Source organism: Pelodiscus sinensis, chromosome 16 (assembly GCF_049634645.1).
Source record: "Pelodiscus sinensis isolate JC-2024 chromosome 16, ASM4963464v1, whole genome shotgun sequence".
NCBI lineage: Eukaryota > Metazoa > Chordata > Testudines > Trionychidae > Pelodiscus > Pelodiscus sinensis.
In genome coordinates this window covers 7960381-7977904 of record NC_134726.1, presented here as the reverse complement: position 1 = coordinate 7977904, position 17524 = coordinate 7960381, and the positions used below count along the sequence as shown (strand labels likewise).

The 17524-nt window shown below is 37.1% G+C and overlaps 1 protein-coding gene across 4 annotated transcripts in view; it reads right to left on the bottom strand.

Moving 5' to 3' along the window:
* The window catches only part of RBFOX1 (RNA binding fox-1 homolog 1), a 2643423-nt gene that overhangs the window by 1033782 nt on the left and 1592117 nt on the right, over nucleotides 1-17524 (bottom strand). For all 4 annotated transcript variants that reach the window (XM_014574331.3, XM_014574332.3, XM_014574335.3 and 1 more), the window contains one exon: nucleotides 10957-11004. In XM_014574331.3, the coding sequence (XP_014429817.2) occupies nucleotides 10957-11004 (48 nt within the window). The remainder of the gene's footprint in view (nucleotides 1-10956; nucleotides 11005-17524) is intronic.

The following is a 17524-nucleotide window of genomic DNA, read 5'->3' as shown; positions in this document are numbered from 1 at the left end:
TGAATCTGTAATGAACTTAAGACATAACCTGGAAGCTGCCTTTTTTGAATAAATTCCTGATTTCAGCTTGCTTACTTGTCTTCTGCCTCTTTTGCATAAAAGTAGAGTGCAGAATGTGCAATTACCTAAATGTGCCTGGCAGTATAATAGTCCTAGTAAACAGGCTGAAGATTTGTATTGGGAGACATCAGAAATGCCAGTTAATTGCGCTTTCTTGTTAATTGAGTGCTGGATAACAGTTTTTACTGTAGTAGAAGTAACATGTAACAGGAGGCATAATGACAGGTGTGAAGTACACATTCATTTACCCTATGAATTGGAACTAGGTATTATTTACATTACACCCCTGCCATACTTCAGGGAAAAGACAAAAATATCCTCCAATTTGTTTTAGGAAAGTCATTGCTCTGCCATTCCCCCCTTCTCCTAGGGGCACAAGAAAAAAAAGTCACTGCTCCACAAGCATCAAGAATAATCTGTTCTTTGAAGAGTTAAATCATTATAAAAGATCCACAGTCTGTATAAGATTTAGAAAAACATAAAAAGATGTAGAGAATGGATCATCACAGTAAAGTTCTGATGGTACTTTATGAAAAATACCAATCACATGTTAGGCTTTCTAACGTAAGAAAAATATTGTCAGTGCTTTTTGAGCACTCATCTTTTGTAACAGTCATGCAGTCCAACACACTGGCAATTCAGTGGGAGGTCAGATCATTGTTTTGGCACCTCTGTCATCTGCTGTCACTTCAATTCCACTTTATCAAATTAAAGATTGCTAGATGCAGTTAGATTAAGTGATGATAGAGGAACACATATACAGGCGCAATTGTCATCACTTGAGTTGTGAAATTCCATAATTACATGTCTGAGTGACAGAAAGAACAAGTAAGTGGTAATCAGACTGGTATTGTGATCATTCAGAACATGAGACTTCCTTTTGAACTTTGTATTATGTCAGTCTACATACCAGAAAACAACAAGCAATTCTATTCTGTTGGATTTGTATTTCCCCATATTAACCTTGCCAGGTTTATGTTTTGCTGCTTAAAGTCATGCTCAAGTTATGATATCAGATTGAGTTCTCCAATGATAGACAAAAGTTACATTTTTATGCAAGCAAGTAACCAGGGACAAATTAGATGCATTATACCAGTTAATAACAATGAATGAACATCAAGCAATTTGCGCTGAATTCACATAATTACCCAAAAGCTTACCTCAAGTTTCTCAAAGCATCAGGATTTAGCAAAATTGTGCTGAGAATCCCATCTGAGGAGCCTTGGAAAGATTTTAAGCAGTTCTTCTCTCAACCAGAAATGCTGCAAAAAGAGCCTCTTATGGTAGTCTGTACCAGGCTCGAGTTTGTCAGTCACGTAACTCCAGTCTCTCAATTAAGTTAATCAGATGTTGTACTGGAAATCTTTCCACTTACATTGCAGTGGGAGTTGGGTTAGGCTCTGGACCACAACATATGATTAAATGAGGCTGGTAGTTAAATGAGGTAGGTTTCCAATATGAGAAACAAGTAGCTTCAGATTTAGTTCATCTTGTTCTAGGATGTAACACTCAAAAAATCCAAACTTATTTACGATTAACTGAAAACAAATAAGTAGTTAACGTGTTATTCAATTTTAACTACTCTTGTCCCCTCTATTTTCAGTGAAATTTATAGCAAACAAAGAAATATACTAAACATACAACTGGGGGGGGGGAGGCGGGGAGGGGTGGATCTAGTGGCAAGAGCAGACAAAGTGAGTAAGGAGCTCTTTGTTTTGTTTTCAACCTTGCCTATGACTCTCAGTCTCACCTTGCCTGTGTCTCCTTTCCATGCTTCTATTCCCTCGTATGTAAGTTAGCTAATATTTTAATTGCCTTCCTCACTGGTATTTATAATTACAGTTTGTAAAGTGCTTTGAGATCCTCTGACAGGAGGCAATAAAAAAGAACAAAGTATTGTCATCAGTAGACAGAGAAAGCTATTACTACACATACCATATTCTACAGGAAGATAATTATGTCACTGTGGGGAAATTTTCTAACCAACTGACCTATCACGTTATTGCCCTAATGAACACCATAAAGCCTATTACTCTCATAAACCTTCAGCACTGTGAGCAAGAAAGTGTTGAATTGCTGTGTCAAGAGGCATCTCAGAAGTATTCTCTTTGTGAACTTCATTCCTGCTGGAGGACAGAAAATGAAGTGAAATTTCTTGAGTGACCTTGAGCCACTGAGCTAATAACACTTAGCTGCTAGTTAATGGTCAGCATTATGGTGCCTCCAGGGAACACCAGAGAGAATGTCATTGCAGATTCCAGCCATGGTGAGTCTATAAAAAGAAAGTGGTCTAAATCAAACAAAAAAAATGTAGAAACCAAACTAGAGGAATAAAATGCATTTGTCAGGCTGAAAATGGAATGAAATGCAACTATCTGGCACAGAACCTCTTTTTAACATAGATTCCATTCAGCTTTCTGCAGGTCTACATTTTTTTTTGCTATTCCATAACACCACCAAGAAAAGGGTTAGAGTTAAAGTTCTGGGGCACCATTTGTTTTTAACTTTCATAACTGTCATGGCAAGCCCAGAGGTGCCAGGGCTATGAACTACCAATCTTAAAAAACGCTGGAGTTCAGTCCTGGTACAAACTATGCACTTACTTCAACCTCATGTCACCTTTCAGTTCCCTCCACATATCTTCATGAGACAGAGTGGCACCAGACAAAATACAATTTTAGAATGAATGGCTACTTTGTATTAATCAATTGCGATACGCCTTTGATGGAGCTGATGAAAGGAGAGGAGAAAGCAGCTTAGGGTATCCTCACATAGCAACTGGGAGAGTGCTTCCTATCACAGGAAGTCAGACACACTTCAGCTTTGGTCAGCCTCACATTCATGCTCAAAGTTGTTGTTTGGCCACAGTGTCATGAGTGGCGGCTTGGGCGAGCCACCTAAATACAATCTAACCTGACCCATAGGGTACATAACTGGGCGGTTACCCCCAACTGCTGTGTGTGTCATCACAGCCACATTGCTGCTAGATGTGCTAGACTCGAGCCAGGGTCTACCTGCCTATACATGCTCTAATTAAACCTTCATTTTGCATGCAGACATACCCTTGTTCTCAATCTCTTTTACTATTCTTGTTCCATGTGGGGCCCACAAAATTCTCTTCCCTGTCCTGCACTTGAGGATAAAATACAGCTATGTTAAACTTGCAAGAATACTGTAAATGGCTGCACTTGGACTATTTCTGAAAGAGGGTACACCACTACTGGACAGCTCCTCTACTGATGTAAATGAGTGAAACACCAGTGAAGCCACGCTTTACATGAAATAACACCAGTACCACCAACAATAGATAGCTGTCTCTGCATATCAAATGTTCTGATTAATAATAGTGGACTATATTGGAGAAAAAAAAGTCTCATTCAATAAGTGCAAAGAAGATTTATCTAGGTTGGTGGTCATACACAGACCTGTAGCTCTCTGGCTTGCACAGTGAGTAATTAAGTATGTAGGTTATGCCTGAATCATGGTCCAGATAAAGCAGTTCTAAGAAAGACTAACTATGTGCCACTAACTATTCCCAAGACTGAGTTTTTTTGTTGCAAAGAAATCAGGTTCAATGGAAGTAACCAGGGAAGAATAGAGAGCTCTACCCCACAAAGCAGATTAAGGAATGAAGGCTAATTAAATGTATTCTTTTCATATTTCTATTCTATTCATTAACTTTCCATTTGACTATACACCCTACGAAAACCCAGCTTAATTTAATGGAGGACGGTCATCTGCAAAAAGGCCTGCTCTCTACCATACCATTCCTCTGTGAATGTGTGTGTGCGGGGAGGGGGGGTGCTCTTGTTTATTAGAAGGGTCTGATTGCAGAAAACATTCATGTTATACTATCCAAACATGAGAAGCAGTTTATCTTAACCAGTTCACTGGAACTGAAATGTCTGGTTCTGAAATGGAAATCAATAGAAATTATTTGTTTCAGCATTAAAAAAGGATGGAATACATAACAGAAAAGCAAAACTAATGTGAATGTATTTTCCTCATGTATTAAAAAAAGAGTGGTTTTGAAAGAGCAAATTTTATTACACTATTTAATTAACAATAGGTACATTTCTGAAAGTTCAGAGTTCATTCCTAGCAACCATTCTAAAATCTAGATACCTATCCAAAAGTTATAATCACATGAGTTCTCACAATTTAATTAAAATCTTACTTCCTCAAAAGGTGTCTAGTAATTTTTAGTTGCAAATACCACACCAACACTCTTATTTTTGATATTTAGGCAAAAGGATATCAAAATGTGTGAGGGAGGAGGCAGACTTAACCTATTAAAATTAATAATTATTTTGTTCGATCTAAAAATGGGCAGTTTCATGAGTGATTCATTGCAACTCTTTTGTTCATATATATCAAAATATGCATAGTTTACTTTTAATAGCTGTCAGTTTTTGTATCACAGTTGGTCCTATAAAACTGATGGCAAAATTGCTGTGGTTTGATTTTCATAGTGCTTTAAAGGGTATTTTATAACTGACTTGTCAGCAATTTAATATTTCTCCTAATAAAAAGCAATATGAAATTAACATATATTTGTATGCTTAGAGTGAAAGACTCGGGGCATTTTGAGCTATTCTTGTTCTGTGGGAATCATACCTATCATTCAAAATTAGGAAAGCCAATTTTGATTCCAAATCTATAAACATTTAGCCATGCTCATCTTTACCCATGTGAATAATCTGAATATATGAAATGTCTTATGATTGAAATGCCAATACATCCAAAGCAAGTTGAAATTCTACTCTTTACCAGACAAAAGGGATGTACATCTTACTGATATTAAGATTTACATACTTAGTGTTATTTTGTTGTTATTAATTAGAAAAAGTTCTTATTGATTAGTAATAAGATGCTTCTTCAGTGATATTTTTCATTCTAGAATAGCAAATAAAATGATGCTAATGATACATGTGCTGGATTGCCTCTGGTGTCCAACACATATGGAATCAGAATATTTCCTTATACTCTTTTGGGCTTGCTAAAACTAGTTCAAACTCTTACTCAAGAATTTTATTAAAACAAGTTGTATGGAATAAGGCTGTTATACTTTTATTTAATGATTTGCTTGCAGCCGTGACTGAAAAGTACAGATCTTTACCACTAAAGCTAAAGGAATTATCTGGTAGGTAGCAGATAGGGTAGTTGGATTAGCCACTAAAGGGGAACATTAAATACTTTCTACAGCCATGTTACAACTAGATTAAATTACTTTATTTGTTCCCCCGAGCCTTCTCAAAGAGCTCAAGCTGATTCCATAAACTTGGGGAAGATGAAGAAAGAGGACTGACAGAGAAGCACAAATAGAAACATAGTTCAGTATACACTATATATTTTGGAATTTCTACCTTCAAAAACTAGTCCCAGATATAATTACACTGTAGCTTTAATATAAACAACAGTTTGAACTGAGAGTTATACCAGAATCAAATTAGCCAACAATGGCTCTTGCCTGTGATCTTGCATGCTTCCTTCATCAAGGGCACTCTTGAAATTTGCCACCAATGATGGACTCTCAAAAGAGCTGTGTAGGCGGGCTGGCTGCTTCTCATGTTATGAGTCCTATAACATGAATAATGTCATTCTCCCAATCTTCAACCAGAAGGCCTGGTATTTGGTTTTATGGTTTAAGATGCAGAGCATCTCATCTTTGCATTCCCCCAGTCCCTTCCCCAAGTTAGATTTTTTTCCCCCTTTCCTACATGTCATCAGGAAATTAATCTCAAATATTAACAGATTAGTGTATATAATAATGCACATTACTGTGATGAATGATCACGGTGAGGTGTTTAAAACTTCAGGGGTCAATATTTTTAAATGATCACATTAATCCCTATGCAGAAGTGTCACCATAAAGCGTGCCAGATAGGCCTCACATACGTCCTCACAAGAATGGGATTTAAATGATGCATAGATTTCTTGCTGACCATCTGCATATGTGTAAACACACATACATAGATAAAACATCACTTTTGGTTTATTCATAGGTAACACTGCTGTGATGCAGCAACTCTTGTTACCAAGGGTCAACACACTATAGTGCATTGGAAGACACTGCTTCCAGAAATACATCATTCCCTGAATCAAGATGCTAAGCTAAATACTGTATTACACAAAAGAATGGAATTTCTATTTCTTGGTCTGTCACAAAAGAACTCCTGATGAGACATAGGGTATGTCTACACTACCACCCTAGTTCGAACTAGGGTGGCAATATAGGCAACCGGAGTTGCAAATGAAGCCCAGAATTTTAATTTCCCGGGCTTCATTTGCATAAAGCCGGGCGCCGCCATTTTTAAATGTCCGCTAGTGCGGACTCCGTGCCGCGCAGCTACACGCGGCACGGACTAGGTAGTTCGGACTAGGCTTCCTTGAGGAGTAACAGTAGTTTGGACTAGGAAGCCTAGTCCGAACTACCTAGTCCGTGCTGCGTGTAGCCGCGCGGCACCGAGTCCGCACTAGCGGACATTTAAAAATGGCGGTGCCCAGCAACATGCAAATGAAGCCCGGGAAATTCAAATCCCAGGCTTCATTTGCAACTCCGGTTGCCTACATTACCACCCTAGTTCGAACTAGGGTGGTAGTGTAGACATGCCCATAGTGATTAGATATAGAAAAATGTCCTGGGAATATTAAAAGAAACAAGTGACTGTCAGAAATGATTTTACTGGGACACTCCAATAACATCTGTTCTTGTGACCACCAACTCATGTAGTACAAATATGGACTCATACATACTTCTATATTTATCTAAATCAGAGCCAAAACCAACCATTGACCTAACAGAGAGGATCATTCAGACACAGCAACACACTGAACTTCTCTAGTCTGGTACTCTCTGGTCTGACAACATCAGTGGTCTGCCATGATTTTAGTTAGCCACTTATCATGGGTGTAGCCAAGTTTCCTGTGGTCCCATTAAGTTTGTTTACAGCTACCAGTCCTGGCTCTCAGTGTTCTGTGCACTTATTTAATTCTAATTTACTCCTAAATGAGATTTCTAAGGGCCCAGTAAAAAGTGGAAGTGCTGGTAATGATGCTAGACAACACTGCCCTCCCATGGTTTGGCAAATTCTCTGGTGCAGCACTGGTCAGGTCCCAAGGCTGCTGTACTAGAGAGGATCAATCTCTACAAGTGATTGAGAAGGCAAAGTTTACAAAAGGAGTTACATGTCTTAAATGTATTTGAGTGATATAAAGTGAGTCCTAGCCCAGCAAGTTTCAATGCAGAAGAATAAATCAATACTATATTATGATTTGTTGAGTCACTGGATAAAGGCAAACCCTCTATACTGTAGAGTAGAGTAGAGTAGAGTAGAGTAGTTGAAAAATATGTGCTCTGCTAACTGTTGACATTCTTTCCTGGTGAAACATAGAACCATGAAGACATTAGTTAAATATCACGAGATATAGTCCATACAACCTGAATGTGTGGGCTTAGTATAAGGTATAAGCGAAATAAAGCAGATTCAGAAAATATATTAATGAGGCTGAAGTGTAATTATTTTCAGGCTATGGACAGCCAACTTTCCAATATTTGTTCTATCAAAATGAACCAAAGTGTTTCAGAATGTCTCCATTTTAGGAATAATAACTGAAGTTAATGGCATTCAAACATGGTGCCTAAAGTTCAGCTCCTGAATCCAAATACAGGCCTGAAGCATGTACTCAAACATGCCCCAGTAATCCCAATGACATATACTTAAATAATTGGATGAAGTGGGGTCTTAAAAAGAAGTAGACTGAATTTTAGAAGTGATGAGCACTTGATATTATACGGGCTTCATATAAGGCTGCACATATTCAGCACTTCTGACAATTAGGCTTTCATGTTATAGTTACCACAGTATGGATTTAGCAGCCCAACATTAGTCATCCAGGTTCAAAGATGGTCCAGCATTAGTCATATTAATTTTAAAGGAAAGCTAGATAAACATTTCAGAGGCTTTGTGAGAGAGGCAATTATTCATAAGTTTTATGCAATTGTATGTGAATATTATATTTGTTGAAGGCTAAACTAATTTGAAAAGAAAGCCAAGAATTCATTTTTTGGGGGCTGCTGCTATTTATTATTAAACATTTTATTTATTCAATCATCACTGATGGTTACCTGTTCTGCTCATTCTCGCTGGGGAACCTGGGACTGGCCACCATCAGAAGACAGAATACTGGGCTAGATGGACGTATGTTCTGACTCAGTAAGGCCGTTCTTATGTACTTCATAGATATGATTCTCTTTGATAGCCTATAAGTTCAAGAGCACTGCACAAATGCGTGTGAACACTTTTCAGCTTTTATTTCATCTCTGCAAATAGAGAGGTTAGTTCCCAGCTTTGTTTTCATAAATAAAAGTGATCTCCCAAGCAGTCACATATCAGAAATGGCACGGGAGGGTCACATTTTGTTCTGAATATGATGTTTTTGTCAGTATTTATAGCTGTCCTACAGAAATCCTCCTCTCTTCCCCAAGATTACGAAATAAAGATCGATTTTTTCTAAATCATTGGGAACAGAAAGTTAAATATATTAAGATGAAAAAGTACCATCTTAAAACATATTATGTACCATGCAAAACATGCACATAAATCCTATAGGTACATTTCTACAGAATGAAAAAGTACACCGATGCAGAGATTTTCAATACAAACATCATCAAAAAACTTCTTAATGATTGTCTCAAAACAAACATTTAGGTTTTGTTTATTCCTTATATGAATTGACAACAGTGTTGAAATTTTGCACTGGAATATCTGAAATAGCCTTTAACCTTCTCTCTCTGAAAACTGGGTGCAGAAACCATGTAAGATCAAGCCAATATGGGAAAGCTGACTAGTAAGTCAATGAAGTGTGATAATGAAGACAGCACAGAAACCTGCTCATCCATGACCTAACTAAGATGCAGGAGATAAGCAAAGGTCAACTATAAAAAGAAGGCCAAATAAGGAAGGAGGGAAAAACTTGCAATCCAACATAAATTGAAAGTGTTATCATTATTTATAACAAAAATAATATAGTGTGATATTTGGATGGTGTTTCAACAGGCATAAAATTAGAAATATAAAAGAAATAATCCAAATTTGAAGCCTCAATATATGTTATGCATTTCAATGTAAAACATCTCAGTCCTTTAATTCAACGAAAATTTATGTTTCGTGTACTGGAGAAAAATGTTTTTAAACTTTGGAACAGCCTAGCTGAGACATTTTTTCCTTTATCTATATGAACTCTGTTATCCTTTGTTCACAGGCAGCATCACTTAATGTAATCAAATGTATTTTTGAGCTCTGCTATGGACAGTCATTCAGAAGCAATCTGAATAGTCAATGAAACACTGCTGCATTTCCTTAAGCTCTAACCATGAGGAGACTTACGACATTAGATTAGTTCTATTATGTTCAATATTTACTCGAGTTAAATGTTTAATATTCCTATCTTTAAATACCTGTGGGTATTACAGGAATTGCATCACCAGAACACCTTAATAATTCAAGTCTTCAAACATCTAATGCTAATTCCAGCTATATTTGAATACCTTACTTAAATTCCTAAATATATGCCTTTGTTTAACAAAAAATAGTTATTCTTTTCACTCTATTATTGATGTAGCCATATTCTTCTAATATATTTCAGCAAAGCAAATCAAGTTGTATAATGACAACAAACTGCCACACTACTTCCTGTATTACACTATGCCATAAGCAGGAAGTTGACTAATAGTGCTGCATAAGACTTGGGAAATAATGTATTAAACATTTTAAAAAAATGTAACTGAGGCAAAAAATCAGACTTTTAAAAACTTGGCACCCACAGAAAGAGTAAATTATTTATTTCTGAGGAATAATGGAATTGTTGAAATATATTGTCTCCAACTCCAATGTTCACAAACAATGTTTGCTGGGAAGGTAAACCAAATGAGATTAGCACTATTATCTGCATTACTTCATTTCATGGCATGATTAAAGTAATACTAAAAGAAAAGAGTTGCTGTTTCAACATGCAGTTTTGACAGGGTCATCTTAGTAATATTACAATAAGACCTCTCCACTTCCATTTTCAGGTTGGAAAAGACCATTGCTCAGCTTAAGCATTCCTTCAGAAAAAAAGACGTTGGTTCATGAAGTCCTCAGATATCTGGTAGCAGGCACTGATTTAATGCCAGTATTAACAAAGTAGGATCCCTCTTGACATTACATATTACCCCATTTTTAAGTTAACAGATTACAATTGCTACTCCTAAACCTTTTAAGTACAAGAAATTTAGATGGAGGAGAAAACTGAAAAAGTAGATATGCATTTATGTACCTTTTTGGTCAACTGCAACTGAAAAAGACATTTTAAGAGTCAACTTTATTCTACATCATCAATTTGGAAGATACTGGTATTGACAGGGCCGGTATTGATGGAGATATTAAGTAAGACTCTTAAGTAATTATCACCTGGATATTTTGAGAATACCATATTTATTACAACATACTAAAGTTTACCAAAGATTTATGTGATGGTATTGTTAATAAACACTCAATACCAAGCACAATAGAAAGCAAATTTGCAGTGGAGATGGCTTGTATACTGTTTATAGTATATGCTCAGACAAAATGGAGAGCTGAAATACTCTTCAGAGCAAATACTTTAATGAATTTCTAACCTGAGTATGCTCAGTAGTCAAAATAGTCTCTATATAGCCTATATGTTTCAAGGCCTAAATATATTTTCCAGTGTTGTAAAGCAAAAAAAGTACCCTAATTGGAAAACTGAAATTTAAAAAGTTTGATTGAATTTAAAATTATACAGTACTAAAAAGATGTTTTCATAGCCTTTAATTACATTTTTCACATTTCAATCACATTTTTCACAAATGACATTACAATAATCACTTACTTTTCTGTCTTCTGTTTCTACACAGGAACTGCACTCTGCTTTAGTATCCTGAGAAAGACAGGTAGATGAGGAAGGGGAGAACAACAAAACAAAAACACAGGTCAGAAAAAGAATCACTTCACAGAGCACATACACCATGGTTATTGAAAAACTCAGAATGAAGGAAGGGCACTAAAGTCCTGACAGCTGTTCTCAAACAATTACCTACTACACTCCATTTTGTTTTGTTTCTGGAACATGCAGCATATTTAAAGTTACACTATTAACTTTGTAGGGTATGTCTATACTATCCCCCTAGTTCGAACTAGGGGGGTTAATGTAGTCATATGGAGTTGCAAATGAAGCCCGGGATTTGAATTTCCCGGGCTTCAGTTGCATGATCCCGGCCGGCGCCATTTTTAAATGCCGGCTAGTTCGGACTGCGTGGCGCGCGGCTACACGCAGCACGAACTAGCTAGTTCCGATTAGGCTTCCTAATCCGAACTAGCTGTACGCCTCGTGGTAGTGTAGACATACCCGTAGGGGCCTTAAGCAAGATTAATAAACTTCTATTAGCATGTCTCCATCAAATTCATGCCATAAAAATGTGTCATGGACCACGAAATCAAGTCTCCTCCGCCCCTCCTGTGGAATCTGGCCTCCTTTCTGTGCTTTTCCCCTATACTACACAGATTTCATAGGGGAGACCACACTGTCTCTCAAACTGGCAGTCCTGACCCAAAAAGAGGTTGGGGAGGGAGGTGGGCAAAGTTATTCTGCACCAGCAGTGCAGAAGCATCAGTAGCTCTGTAACAACTCTCCACAATAAACTTGCAACCAGTGTTCCCTCTAAGCTGCATGGCAGCACAACTTCACAAGTGATTAATCAGCCCTGCCCAGTCAGCTCCCTCCATGGGGCCCTGAACCTCTGACTGGACGGGGCTGATCAATCACCTGTGAAGCTGTGCCGCCACACAGCTTAAAGGGACACTCCCTGAAACCTCCACCCCTTCACAATTCTTTTTGGGGTCAAGACCCTTACAATTAATGCACCATGACATTTCAGATTTCAATATCTGAAATCATGAAATTTATCATTTTTAAAAATTCTATGACTGTGAAATTGACCAGAATGGACTCTGAATTTGGTAGTTCTTGACTTATTAGACGCAGATGTCTCTTAAGCCTAAAGAGTGGGTTCAAAAACCATGAAACACAAATCTGCTCCAATATGAGACCAGCACAGAAAATGAAACTTGCAGTTGTAGGGTATGTTGCTTTCTTATTTGTTTGTTTTGAGGAAATACAGCTAAATATTAGCATTAGCATTAAATATAGCATTTAAAGCCAAATTAACCTCTAAAAAGTTTTGTTTAAAACTTCTTGCAGGCCCTGATTTGCCTTTCCTTCCACTTCTTCAAACTGGCAGTCTCCCTGATATCAGATTCTCTCCTGGATGCAAGTATAAAGTTTCACAGAGTCACAATGCCTTCTGTGTTGAAGGAGAGATGTTCTAAAGCAACACAACAACCAACTAAGAAATTTACATAGCCATTTCTTGTATACAAATATAAAGAGAATAATATAATTCCCTATCTTTTATTGCATATATAAGTTTGAGACAAGGGTAAAAATATCTCCAAAACAAGGTTAATTTGACATTATTCAAGTGAGTATTAAAAACCCTGAGATTTTTATTATTTTTTTAAAAGTTGTTATTGTTGGTGTTTTAGTTGGTGGTCACATTTCCTCCAAACAGTATTCTAATAAGAGAAAATTTAAGACTATCTTACCATTAATATATTTTGTCAGGCACAATGTAAACTTTCCCATGCATGTCAAGTCCCTGCTTTCTAAATATTATCCCCATAACAGAGAAAGAAACCTATTAAAACTCCAGTGATTTTTGCATAGCAAAATTTGTGGGGGGAGGTGAAAGAGAGAGAGTTTGTCTTTTTCATACAACATTTTCATACAAAATTATCCTGGTTTTTCAACCAAAAAGAAAAAAAAATGAAGATTTTTTTTAGTAAAAATATTCTGGTAAAAGGTGTTTTTAAACAAAAAAAGGTTAAGTTTTCAGGTTAATTTGCCAACACAGTTTATAACTTTAATGTTCTTTATTAGTCCCTTCCTGATCTTCTGACTTCCTCAAGACATATCGTATGCAATATAGGGTTACATGCAAGCATTTTCTATCAACTTTGGTGCATTTCAAAATTTCTCTTCCCAATTATATATAGGAAAGCACCATCTATCTACCGGTAAACTTTCCTCAATTTGCCATTAACAGAAACCACTTCAGTTTATTCTTCTCCATTTTGCAAATGAGGAGAATACAAAATAAAAAAGAACCCAACACCGCCACTTCTTCTAATATGATACTTGTGGAGACCATTTTTCAATGCTTTTCATGGGTTATCTATGTCCTAGATCACCTTTGGGAAATAATGGAATGCTCTTTAACATATTTATTGTTTAATTAAATTACAAAGGACAAAGGGTCTTCTATCTCACATGCTAACACCAATTAAATAAGGACAGAATAAAGTGTGTCACCTTAGAATCAAGCTACAGCTATTGCAAACAGGCATGGTGCAAAATAAAGACCTCATAATCCTTTATTCCTCTACTCCATGAGTTTTCAACATTTTTCTTTCTGAGGTCACCTCAAATTGCTATAAAAACTCCATGGCCCACCTGGGTCACAACTTTTTTTCTGAATAGAAAAGCATGGGTGCTAGAACTAGCTTGCTTGAAGTGGTTTCCATCATATCAGGTTCACAGTTTGGGCAATGGCTTTCAGCATCCCCATTATACAATTTGCTCCAATATGGCTTGCATAAAAGCCATGGTCAGCATTAGCAGGTAGCAAGCAACGCATTTGCCCAGAGTTCCACACCATAGGGAGCTCTGCAAAGTTTAGTTGCACAGGCTTTGGCTTCAGCCCCAGATGTCAGGATTCAGGGCAGTAGGACTTTGGCTTTTTGCCCTAGGCTCCATTAGCAGTGGAGTCTAATGCTAGCCCTGATTGGTGGATACCCTGAAAGCTGCTCACCATGTGCAAAGTGGCCTCAGGCAAGGTGCTGCATATTGTCATATATGTTCTTGTTCATAAGAACATAAATGCCCATACTGGTTCACACCAAAGGCCCATCTAGTCAGTATTCTGTTTTCTGACAGTGGTCAATGCCATGTACCCTCAGGGGAATGAACAGAACAGAATGGGATTGGTCCCAAAACCAATTTCTCTGAACCATTTGGTGAATTCCTGTAAGATGATATTTCCTTACTACAGGAAGAATAAATTTCAGAGTGGGCAAAGATTGAAGAACAGGTAAGTAACACATTTACATTTTTTGGATCACTTAAAGGAAACAGTGGTGGTCAGGACAATCTCTGATAGGATGCAATTAAGGGTCGATTTGAGTCCTATAATATACCACTTAGTAGCTAGATGGCAATCTAATTTAATTGATTATATTTAAAAACAATAACTAGTAAGAATTCCTGTATGTTGGAAAAGAAGGAAAAAAAACTGGATTCCTTGACAAGAGTATAGTTTGCATATAGATTCTTTCATGGTGCACAGTAGTAGCAAGTACAATTAACCTCCCACCCCACTAATGTATTTTCTTTTTTAAATTTCCTGCTAAGGACCATGCTAGCAACATAGAGAAAGGCATATGGCACAAGAACCACAACTGCCACCTTTTCAAGATTATTCAATTTTCTCTCATCACAACTAATATATTAAACCTGCAATGGTTTGTTTTTTCACGTGTGTTTGTTTAGATGATACAGTCCATGTGTCATCCAAAGCAGAGCAACATTTGAGGAGCCTGAGGGAATTGTTCATTTTCTGAATAATATAGGATTCAAATTGGAAAAGTGTCACTTTTGCAGAAACAAACTGCTATTGGTGTTGCGCCTTGTATCTTTGATGTCTTTTGATGGTCTGTGACCTGGCCTTTTCAAAACTAAAGCAACTACCTTGTTCGCAATTGATAATTTACCTCAGACAACAGCTATGCCTATCTGAGGGTATGTCTACACTGCACAGTTTCCGGAAAAACGGCCGTTTTTCTAGAAAAACAAGTCCACAATGCTATTGTATTTTTTTGACAGAAAGTCAAAAGAACTTAGGGTTTTTTCCAAAGCTCATAAACCTCATTCTACAAGGAAGAGACCTTTTTCCTAAAAAGATTTTTCAAAAAAAGGCATGTGTGGACATGGAAAAGAAGAGGCTTCCAGAAAAAAACAGAAGTGCTCTAGTGGCCACTTCATCCAAAGTAACCACAACTTAAATGCAAGATAGTGTCCAATAAATGTGGACACTATCTTTCAAAAATGCACATCACTTTTACATTGTGCTTTTCTCTGTAGATGCTCTCTTTCAACAGAAATTTTTCCAGAAGATCTCTTCTGGAAAAGCTTCTTCTGAAAGAAGACTGCAGTCTAGACATAGCCTAGGTATCTAGAATTTTCATAGTGGGGCTATGCTGCATATCTGATCCATCAATTACACAAAGGAACTAAAGCTCTGAGACAAAAGTGTCATACATTTCTAGACAAGAAACACCTAGCTAGTTCAAAAGTGTGTTCTATGTTTGAATTTAAACTATAAATATGCTTTATACTTCCTACACATGCCTGTTCTAAAGAACAGAGTCATGACAGCTACTGTTGAATCTGTGTTGCCAAAGTGAATCATCTGTAAACGGGAGAGTAGACAATAAAGATTTCAGAGGGGGCATTGTCCACTGAGTGATTTATTAAAAAGCCTGGATGGTATTTTCTACAAGCAACAAAATAACCAATCTGATCTTCATGGCTCTGTGTATGTATGTGAAAGTCAAATATCTCTAATGGAAGAGTCCTTTGAAATTTAATAGGGATTAAACCAATAAGAATGGCTCTAAAATCTTATAGATTTTCCTCAGAAAATGGATGCTTTCTATAAAAATTCCTCTTTATGACTTAGTTCTGACTTGACCTAGTGATGGACCTTCCATGTTACAACCATGATGGATGGCAGAATGAGGAGCAATGGTCTCAAATTACACTGGGGGAAGTCTAGATTGGATACTAGGAAAAACTATTTCATTACGAGGGTGGGGAAGCACTGAAATGGGTTACCTTGGGAGGTTGTGGAATTTCCATCCCCAGAGGTTTTTAAGTCTCGGATTGACAAAGCCCTGCCTGGGTTGATTTAGTTGGGATTGATCCTGCCTTGGGCAGAAGGCTGGAGTTGATGACCTCCTGAGGTCTCGTCCAGTTGTATGATTCTATGATTCTAACCAGATATAGTTACTAGGGAGGCCACAGATAAAGAAGCAACTGTGCAAGTATTGGCTGAGAGCTAGATGACTGAGGATTTTCTATACTAAGGCCTACATTTCAGAAACAAAAATAGCTGGGACAAGGTGATGAGTGAGTGGGAGGCTGTCAGCAGTGGTGATGATACGCCCCAGACACACCCAAAATGTATATATGGCTAACAGTGAGAGGAATCAACAGATACATGGAACTTTGCCTTTGACCTTAGGCTGCATATTTGTTTAAAGGGAACACAAATATATGAAGAAAAAAAGGCACATGGTCAGTAATGGTTTATTACAAGTTTTTTGTATTATGCACAACAGCTCATTTTTTACCCCATTTTGCAAGTTCAAATGAAAGGACAAATTCTACCAGTGCAGGATTGTGTGTGAATTTTTCAGATGCTGCTTTGAACCATCTGCCAAGCTAGAAGATTCCTGAGGCAAACCTAGCCAGCAGATTCCCCAAATATGGTCTTTCAGCCAGGCAATGTATGTCACTCTTTTTTTTTTTTTAATTAAGATATCAGAACCAGCTACATATGTTCTGTGAAAGAGTATGGTCTCTCTCCTTTACCAACTATGCACACAATTTATGGCTCTCTGCCCCAGCTGAGAGTGAATCTGGTCCATAGTGGCTAATGTTAAATTGTTTAGTGCTATTATATAAACAAAAATAATTCAAATTATCCTAATAATAAGCATTGTTCAGTGATTAAGACTTGCCTTCATCTGCTTGCCAAGATATTTGGTATGCCTCCAATTATCCTTTTCTTTCTCTATTAGAAAATAAAAGACCACCCAATATGGAACAAGCCCTCTGATATAAACCTAATGCTGGGACAGGAGAGTGAGAGACAGTCATTTGTTCAATTTCTTTGGAAAACAATATGTCAAATCATCAGAGTCCTAGCAGACAGAAAGGTCAATATAGTGGACTCGGCACATTGTTGCTGTAAATTCCAATCACATAATGAGACTCTTCCTCATATTGTCCAAATATTGAAGAAATTTCAACAACATTGAGAAGTGACATGAAATAACACCTTTCATAATCAGCTAGCTTCAGATTTCTAGTAACTATGCTAAATTATTATTTGTTCTGTAATAGTGACAAAAATGGTGTCATTCATTAGAAAACTACCTATACTGACTATATTTAGCATATGATTAAATATATTTAGTTATGCAATGTTGTTGGAGAAAACTGCTATTTTAGCTATTTATATATTTTATGTTTTCCCTAAAGTTGGTATTCTTCCCATCTT